Genomic DNA, 9,336 nt, shown 5'->3' with positions numbered 1-9,336 from the left:
TCCCATGTGTTTGTTTACATGTTTGCAGATGCATGTTTGCAGATGCATGTGCACATGTCGTTGGAAGTGCTCTCCTAAGCCACAGTAGCTCTGATGGAGGTGTGACGCTGGCTATGTGAAGGAGCAGAGACAGAGGCAGAAAGACAGCCAGAGAGTCAAACAGGAAGGACATCTGGATAGTGACGCTGCAGTCTGAATGAAGGAGAAACACGAGAGAGGGAACAGAGAACGTCGTGTCGTTTCACCAACTGGAGGTCAAACAGTGCATCACTGCTTGTTTTGCGTTGTGTCTGTTTTGCTGTCTGTCTTTCTGACCGCCTGTGTGTCCGTCTTCATGTCTATCATCCTGCTGGCTTGTTGCTAGTTTGTCCACCAGACAGCTTATTTTGCTGCCTAGGTCTCCGTTTGCCTCCCTGCTTGTCTGCGTGTCCATTGGACATCCTGTCCCTTTCTTCATATCCGCATTGCGTAAACATGACATCCTAACCACTTCGCTGCTTCCACAAAACAAACTGGCGAACATGTCAGAGTTCAAATATCGACTTGAACTCTTCCTCTCACTTCAGTCATGAAGTACAAATGATGACAGCAGCACAGAGACACATTGAGGATTTCTCAAGCTTAAACATGTCTGCTATATGGACAAACTTTTTCTCGGCCCCCCCCCCCTTTTCTCCCCAGTTGTACCCGGCCAATTACCCCCACTCTTCCGAGCCATCTCGGTCGTTGCTCCAGATCCGGGGAGGGCTGCAGATTACCACATGCCTCCTCCGATACACGTTGAGTCACCAGCTGCTTCTTTTCACCTGAGTGAGGAGTTTCGCAAGGGGGGGGGTGTAGCGCGTGGGAGGATCACGCTATTCCCCCCAGTTCCCCCTCCCCCCTGAACAGGCGCCCCGGCTGACCAGAGGAGGCGCTAGTGCAGCGACCAGGACACATACCCACTTCCGGCTTCCCACCCGCAGACACTGCCAATTGTGTCTGTAGGGACGCCCGACCAAGCCGGAGGTAACACGGGGATTCGAACTGGCAATCCCCGTGTTGGTAGGCAACAGAATGGACCACCGCGCCACCCGGACGCCTGTACATCATATTTTTGGAGAAAATTTGAATGCTGCTACTTTTTGTCATCTCTGACCTTTCAAGGCTGATGCATGAGGGCGATAAGGCTGCTTCATTTTTCAGGGTGTTCCCTGCATTTAGCGTGCAATGTGCAGAGGGGGGGCTCACCATGATTTGTATGCATGACCTGCTTTTCAAAATGTGTGAGTGTGGTGGATGGACGGTCTGCTGCGAGTGGTGTAGAAGGTAACACTCAGGTGGTGGCCTGTTGCAGCATCGGTATGAGCTGATATTATTAATCACACGTGCCACCGGGGCACTTCACTATAAAAATGATAGCCAATTAGCGAACCTCAAGGACAAACCACGATGACGTGAGAAATCTGCCTGGACTCCAGGATGCTCATCCAACACTGACATCAGCATACCAACACTTGGCCTGGGCCTCCAGTAGGGCCATGGTAGTTGAGCACCTTATTTTTGAGGGATATACCATTAACTATGATGATGTAATACCTTGGGCTGATTTGACTAAAAAAGGGGATCAGTGATGAGGAATTTTCCTTGACGTCGCTATTGAAGTAAAAAAAAAAATATATACTGTATTTCAATCGTTATTATCTGATGACCACAAACCAATTCCCTCTAGGTGTATGAGTCAGAACAAAAGGCTGAATTTGATACTCAGTAGTGATGGCCGCTTTGATTCAGCAGTGATTCTCAGCTCCAGACCCTGAGAAACCCAGTGCTGCTACTTATCTATTCTAACAGGACTTTCAGCCATCTAATCAGGGTTCTTATCCCTTACACACCACATGAATATACAAAACCTGGGAGAATGGAAAACCAGCAGATAAAGACACGAGTTGAAAACCGCTGCAACACATTTCAGCAATTCCCAGTACTGTAGTTGCTTGTTGTTTTATCTATAATGCCAAATTGTGGCGTAAACCTTTTTTTTGGCATTTTAGCATCACTAAAGAACTGAACAACTTAACCTCAATTTTGTTATTCACAGATATGCCTGACTCACAAATTCAGAGAAAATGATGGATATGCATCTTCTTTCCAAGGTTGAATGACTTTCCCCTTCACTTCGTGACCAAAACAGCATTGTTTAGCCACCATCATGCCAAAACAGGTTAAGCAAAGGTCTGGTCACATGTCAAGGCCTAAGATAAGAGTTGTCTACCGACACTAAATGGTCGACCAACTCCCAACCACCCACAGCCCTGACAGAGGGTCCACTGTCCCTTTTTACTTGCGGGGGGGGGGGGGTGGTATAAGATCAGGATGATCTCAAAGTCAGTGCAGGTGTCCCCTACTTCACTCCCTCCATCCGACAGAAGGAACACCTCGTGGGACCTGACGTCCTTGCAGCATAGTACAACCTAATTGGTCGGGGTAAGAATGCGACGGCGCATTTACACCGAACAGGAAAAAAGAGGTTGGCTGGTTGATTCATGCATACACGCCTGATTTGCACGCCGTGGCCCACGGCCCTGTACATAGAATAAAAGAAAAAGGGCAAGTGCAACCAAAAATTACATACCTTTAGATTCACAATCTGCGCAGAATTTATTTTCCTCCATCGCTAGCAAAGAGTTGAGGACAGCCTGGTACCTGTCAACATCTTTCACAGATTTCCCCGTCATCATTGCACTATTCAGCCTCCTCCGGGACCCCGTAGACCTTTGCAGGCTTGTCAAATTGCCTCGTTTATTTTGCCAGTTTCTTTTAAATTATTATTATTTGTTATAGAAACAGGCTACGATGCAGAAGTGTGGCGCCTCGTTCTTCCTCCTCGACAGGACGGTGCGAGTGTTTCACCACGATGAGATAATTTCCCGACAATGAACCTGCACGCGAGTGTTCGAGGTAGACAATTCACAATGTAATCTGTACAAAACTAGCACGCGATTGTTTGATTTGAAAATGAAATTAAATCCTCGACTTTCAAACGCATCTGTGTCCGTAGATGTGAGCCGAGTCTTCTTCTGACAGTCCTCCTCTAACCTCCCCTCCGTGTGTTCCCGGCAACGGCGGCGCGTCGGCTCGCTGGCACACTTAGCTCTGTCACACACGCGCGCAAGCGCATACACACACGCACACATGCGCGCACGCACACGTGTGTTTGTATGTGCGAGAGAGAGAGGGGGGGGGTAATTTAGAAGTTTTCCACCTACAAAGAAAGGTAATTAGGCAAACATATTGAGCCCTGTATGTGTTTTATAAAACGCTTCTCCGTCGTCTCAAACTCATGTAGGATTCTGCCATCCTGTGGCAGAGAGGGAAACGTTCATGCGTTTCGCCTTGTCTTGTTCTGCTTCCGGGTCGCTAGATGGCGCTAAACGAACATCACCCTCTTGCCGTAACATAGCAGAGGAAGAAGTGGTTTGACAGCTGACAGGAAGGCGACGTACGGCGGATGATCCCGGGAACTACTGAGCCAGAAACAAATAAATAAAGGATTAATATCGACGCACCACCCGTTTAAGCCCCACGATAGAATACACCATGTCTAGACAATCCAACCGAACGACGGACAACAAGAAGATGGTGAGAGACTGTCCACCGTTGCTATTGCTGCCAGTTTAGCAAAATGAACACCAGCTAACGCTAACCTGGCAAAATGCTAACGTGTCAGGCAGCGTTCCATTCTAGTCATTTTATCTCATATTGTGTCGAAGATCAGAAAGGTTGATACATGTTTAGTTAGTTTGAACGTTTAGTATGTGTTCATTAATAGTCTAGGAGAGGAAGTGAGCGCTGTTCTAGCAAACAAGCGAGCTAGCAAGCAAACCTTACAACCAGCCAGCCACACTAGGTTACCTTTTAGTGTCCCTACTTGTTAAAGCTTTAAAGTCAAATGGACAACATAGTTTAACCGAGTTAATGTCTCAGATTTAATGCACTTTTCTATTCGAAAGAGGAGCAGCTTTCCAAGTAAGCCAAGTGCAAATCTGTATTATTCATGCCAAATCATCCGTGAGTTGCTGAGTACCAGTAAAGACTTTTATCTGAAATATGACTGATGTGAACTGATTTTTGATTCCTCTCAGCATTGTCATAACTTGAGAAAACTCTCAATAGAACTTAAATGGCTGGCCACTTTAGTTAAATTTACTTTGGGAAGCAAGACAGAATGGGTTATGACATCCCAAGATTAATTGAAATATCATTACTTAACAGTAGCTGGCCACTCTCTGCTACTCTAAAAGGTTATTGCCCTCCTTTCAGTGAGATCGGTCAAATTCAAAATCGTACAAATATTGCTGTGATGCCATTGTAATCCTGTATGTCTTGTAGAACTCGGAGTTGTTCACTCTGACATATGGGGCGCTGGTTACTCAGCTGTGTAAGGACTACGAGAATGATGAGGAAGTCAACAAACAGCTGGATAAGATGTGAGTTTACTGAATCATTTCCCCCCCTGAAAATAAAATCATATGCATGTTGTGATGGACTGGTGGCCTGTCCAGGGTGTCTCCCCGTCTGCTGCCCAATGACTGCTGGGAAGGCTCCAGCATCCCCACGACCCTGAGAGCAGGATAAGCAGTTTGGATAATGGATGGATGGGCTTGTTTATAGGCCTATACACTCAGCTGAGGAAATCTATATGGTGCACCCTAAATTTAGTGATGCAATTGTGCTTATTTATGTATGCATGCATGTGAAAGCATGTGTATACATAGATGTTCTTAATCTGGTCTCCAGGAAGAGTAGTTGTTGCCTTGGGTAACAGCTAATGGGGATCTAAATAAACATAAACATATTATAATGCTCATCTATAGGAAAAATGCAAGCTATTTGCCACACAGTTATTTGTTCTGTAAATGTTTTCATTGCTGTTTAGTGCATAATTTCATTATCAAAAAAAAAAGAAGCCCCAAGCAGATTTTTTTTTTTATTGTAGACAGTTGTCATTTTCACTCAGTCTTTCTGATTCTATACAGGATGTGTTCATAGGTAGTTGACTACGTAAACCAGGTTGCTTGTCTCAAGCATGCAGAATGTGCCCCTGCTTCACACTTGGAGTTAATCCATCATTCACCAAATTGACAGAGCTTTGGTCGTATTAATGACCTCAGGAAGATTTGCGATTACCAGATGCCCTCACAGCCATCTGACACATTCTGCTGGCTTCAGTTCACATCTTTATCCCAGACACTTATTGAAGTAGACAGATGGTTTAGTTAGGCACATATCAGCTTTTACACCTCTGTGTTAGATGTCCTTTGCACCCTGTGGTAATTTCTAGGAACTGACTGACTCCTGTCTTGCCATTTCAAAACACTGGTATAATGTATTTTTGTGTGAGAGATGTCTCCTGTAAGGCTAGACTAGACAACAGGATGAAGAACAAAGGTTTCCACCTCAGAAATGGCAATCATCCTATCTCATGCTTAATGATACTTTGTTGCAGTAGTGGATGTACTTTGCCCATGTGATTTAAAAAAAATTTTTTTTTGAGAGCCATTTTGTGTTCTCTCCACCATCTCTGCAAGTCATGGTTAGTGGTGGGGCTTATCTTATAAGGTCCTATAACCCATTTAGTCTACTGTGCCAATCATACCAGTTTTGAGCATACCAGTCAGTGTCAGATTAGGTTATAGTCTGGATGCATCTCTTGGCTTCAAACTCCAGCCATGGTAAGTGGCTTCAAACTCGTGGTTAGATATGAACTCTCAATTATAAAATTCATGAACCAAGAATGTGTCTTGGAGCCTTTTGGAACTGCGTGCTATCTCTATATAGTTCAGTGTAGGCTGTCTTTTTCACTCCTGTCTGTAGCCCTTTGTCTGTTTTTCCAAGTCTCTTTCCAAAACATGAAAGAAAGGAATGACTTTATCTCTCTTCTTTTCTCCCTTTGTCTCTCTTTCACAGGGGTTATAACATTGGAGTGCGTCTCATCGAAGACTTCTTGGCGCGCTCCAGTGTTGGCAGGTGTCAGGATTTCCGAGAAACAGCCGATGTCATTGCTAAGGTAACCGGAAGGTTCCGAGCCAATCAGAGCATGACTGTGGAATTCTCCCAAGAAGCAAGAGGGGATGTGAGGAAGGGAGGGAGATGAGTGAGAGACATTTTGGAGGAGAAGCCCAAGAGAGGTTAAAAGGGGGAACACTGCTGTGTGTCTCTTTGAGTGAGGGAATGAGCAAAGCAGGGGCAACAGACTTCATCACTTCCAAACTTTAGTTATTCCCACCTGATGCTTTCCGTTTTAGTTTGATGTAGGTTGTAAAATATCTCAGCTATGTCGCTAAAAGTAAACGGATGCACTGCAAGTGTGTGCGTGCACGTGTATGTGACTATAGAGGAAAAACAAAGTGATAGACAGCTCTGTCACTCCCAAGCTAACATAGCAATATTCATCTCTCCAGCTGTTCTGAAGGTGCTACTTTCATTTCAAGCCATTCAAGTCTTGACAAGACAGATGCAAGCTCTAGCAGAGAGAGCAGACTGGGTCAGGGGGAAGCTGGTCATGTCTGTAAAATGGAGTATTACAATGGGACAGTTGTTTGGAAGGCTCAACAATGGCTCCCCCACTAAATGCTGAAATCTCCTCCATCATTCATCAGCTGAACATGTGCAGAAGAGATCTGTGTTTTATTACATGGTGAATAATGTGCTGGCAAGTAAGTCCTCAAAGCGCACTCAATTTGGCATTCTTTTAGCCAATATTCAGATTTTCTGTCTTCCTGTCATTTATTAAGTTGTCGAGGGGGGGTAGGTTCTGAGACCGAGGTTTGCTGAAAAAGTTTTGCATTTACATGGGTGGACAATTGTGCCATCTGATATAATGTTGGGGGGTGGGGTGGTTAATGGTATTTTGCTCAATGCTGGATTCCACCCTTATCAGTTCAGAATCTGAGCCTGTTTTCTTTGCCAAGTAAATTTTGTATATCAGGATTGACTTGACAGGTTGCTCATTCTTAACCATTACACAGAATTTAAAAAGTACAACAAAAAAGGTACAGATGTGTTTTTTTTTTCCTTGATTACTAGTTGTGTAATCATTTGTCCTTTGTGTGCTGTCTTATTCTATGGTTGCTTCTAGGTAGCGTTTAAGATGTACCTGGGCATCACCCCCAGCGTGACCAATTGGAGCCCTGCAGGAGATGAGTTCTCCCTCATCTTGGAGAACAACCCGCTGGTGGACTTCGTGGAGCTGCCGGACAACCACAACATGCTGATCTACTCCAACCTACTCTGTGGAGTCCTGAGAGGTGCCCTTGAGATGGTAAGATTGATAGGTGAAGAGGTGTGTGTATGTTCATCTCTCTTTCTAGCAAGTAAAACCACAAAATATATATGCTTTTGCAAATATTTATGTGTCATGTATTTAGGTTTCTTTAAATGTATTTGGAGAGTTTTTATTCCAAAAAGCCAATTGAGGAAAAAACATTCAATAATCCATCCATCCATTATCCAAACCGCTTATCCTACTCTCAGGGTGGTGGGGATGCTGGAGCCTTCCCAACAGTCATTGGGCGGCAGGTGGGGAGACATCCTGGACAGGCCGCCAGTCCATCACTGGGCCACAACATTCAATAAATTCTACTTAAATTCTGAATTAAAAATTCAATAAATTCTACATGTTTCATCATCTATCGGAGTGAAACGTTTGATATTTGAACTGATGATATAGTACTGTGTATTTTGTGTCTTGCACTGTTCCTGTGTCCTACTGGCCTTGTATGGCCGGCCGTGTTTCACCTGCAGCAGTTGCCTGTATGTCTCTATAGCAATGCTCTCACAGTAAAATCCCATCCATTTACTATACCTGGCAAATGTAAGTTACTGTGAACTTATTTCAGGTCCAGATGGCCGTGGATGTGAGATTTGCACAGGACACACTGAGGGGTGACAACGTGACAGAAATCCGTATGAAGTTCATCAAGAGGATCGAAGAGAACTTGCCTGCTGGAGATGAGTGATGGATTGTAGAGAACTGCTTCTTCAGCCTCTCATCTTCCTCCTCCTCTCTTTGTCACTTTGGAAGGTGAGGGACTGATGCATGGAATTCCTTCACACAGAGACTGGAAAAAAATGACTGTAGAGAAGTCAAGAAATCAAGTCCAACAGCGCCTCTCATCAGTCGAAAGCGTCTTTCCTTTCCTTGTGACCTTGACGTCTGTGTTGAAAGATACAGGATTGACAGGTGGGGAAATGAATGAGTGCAAAAAAGGCTACAATTTAAACAAAAAGAAATCATCCTCATTTTCTAGCATCCCCATTTTTATATTCTTTTTTTTATCTTTTAGTTTTATTCTAAGGAGAGGATGCAGTGATTTAGAAAAGGCTTCTGCATTTCTGCTAAGATGGTAGTGAAGACTATTCTACTGAACTATAACCCATGGTGGGAAAATGGCCTCTCAAACTTGAGTTCTCTATGAGCGAAAATGATTCCTTCCACTTTGGGTTTGTTCTGTTTTCTGAAGAATGTCCAAGTTTGAATGAGGAGTAATTTTCGGGTTGGGGTTATCGAGCGCAAACTCCTTGGGCCAATTATCTCTTACCATGACATGCAGAAAGAGACTTTTTCGTTTGAATTTGAGGCGTTCATCATGCAGCTTGGAGGAATGACACGTTTCCATTGGTGTCATCTTTCAAGCCAGGCTGAAAACCCTTACATTTAAATCTGGTTTTATGTTTGTCTGTTTTCGTTCAATATTGCTGTCAACCATAGGGCATGTTAATTTATGTAACTGAATATGTTGTTTAATAAATTGGACATATTCAAAATAAGGCAGTCATTTCTGTAGTGTTTGAGTTTGCCTTCGTGCAGTTGGCGAGAGGTGACACTATAATTTACTTGTCAAATCGATATATTCAGGAAGCACACTTCAAAACACAGTCAACGTTGATCAAAAACTACAATTTTAAGTGGGGGGGGAAACAAAGATATGATTCAAAGAAAATAGTGCAAGACAAACAGGCAGGTGAAAACTAAAATATGTTATTTTAGACAATAGTTAAAGAATCTAGTAGTGGGGACGGGTGTGATAGGAGCAGGAACCTTTCCAGCGTTTGATGGCTGTGACCGTGGAAGTAGTCACGGTGGAGCTTCAGCCAGGGCAAAGAGTCCTTGGCAAGGGAATAGGTTTGAAATGTAACAAGGAGCCAGGCCATTCAAGGCTTCGAAAACAAACAATGCAATTTTAAAGCTGATCCAAAAGCGTAGTGGGAGCCCTTGGAGACAAGCAAGGTTTATGTGTTTTAAGGTTTACAGGGCTTGTGTGTTTTCTTTTTCTGGAGGCCATTAGATGTGTG

General features: G+C 43.9%; 2 protein-coding genes across 2 annotated transcripts in view; one reads left to right on the top strand and one right to left on the bottom strand.

The window, feature by feature from the left end:
- The window catches only part of smap2 (small ArfGAP2), a 14,559-nt gene extending 11,577 nt beyond the window's left edge, over positions 1-2,982 (bottom strand). The window contains exon 1 of the mRNA XM_056298830.1: positions 2,615-2,982. Coding sequence (XP_056154805.1) covers positions 2,615-2,720 — 106 coding nt within the window. The 5' untranslated portion in view covers positions 2,721-2,982. The remainder of the gene's footprint in view (positions 1-2,614) is intronic.
- A 470-nt stretch (positions 2,983-3,452) lies between these two features.
- trappc3 (trafficking protein particle complex subunit 3) lies at positions 3,453-8,799 on the top strand. The gene is made up of 5 exons (XM_056298493.1): positions 3,453-3,621; positions 4,372-4,469; positions 5,950-6,049; positions 7,121-7,303; positions 7,881-8,799. The coding sequence occupies exons 1-5, from the start codon at positions 3,580-3,582 to the stop codon at positions 7,998-8,000; spliced, it is 543 nt and encodes a 180-aa protein (XP_056154468.1). The 5' UTR covers positions 3,453-3,579; the 3' UTR covers positions 8,001-8,799.
- Positions 8,800-9,336: the final 537 nt, after the last annotated feature.

The sequence above is a fragment of the Lampris incognitus genome, chromosome 18 (assembly GCF_029633865.1).
Source record: "Lampris incognitus isolate fLamInc1 chromosome 18, fLamInc1.hap2, whole genome shotgun sequence".
Classification (NCBI taxonomy): Eukaryota; Metazoa; Chordata; class Actinopteri; order Lampriformes; family Lampridae; genus Lampris; species Lampris incognitus.
This window is presented reverse-complemented; position numbering and strand designations above follow the sequence as displayed.

Excerpts from the sequence above, each read along its gene's own strand:
- trappc3 (XM_056298493.1), top strand. The coding sequence starts at position 3,580 with ATGTCTAGACAATCCAACCGAACGACGGACAACAAGAAGATG. Across the intron at positions 3,622-4,371 it reads CGACGGACAACAAGAAGATG|AACTCGGAGTTGTTCACTCT; the intron begins GTGAGAGACTGT and ends TATGTCTTGTAG. Across the intron at positions 7,304-7,880 it reads TGAGAGGTGCCCTTGAGATG|GTCCAGATGGCCGTGGATGT; the intron begins GTAAGATTGATA and ends AACTTATTTCAG.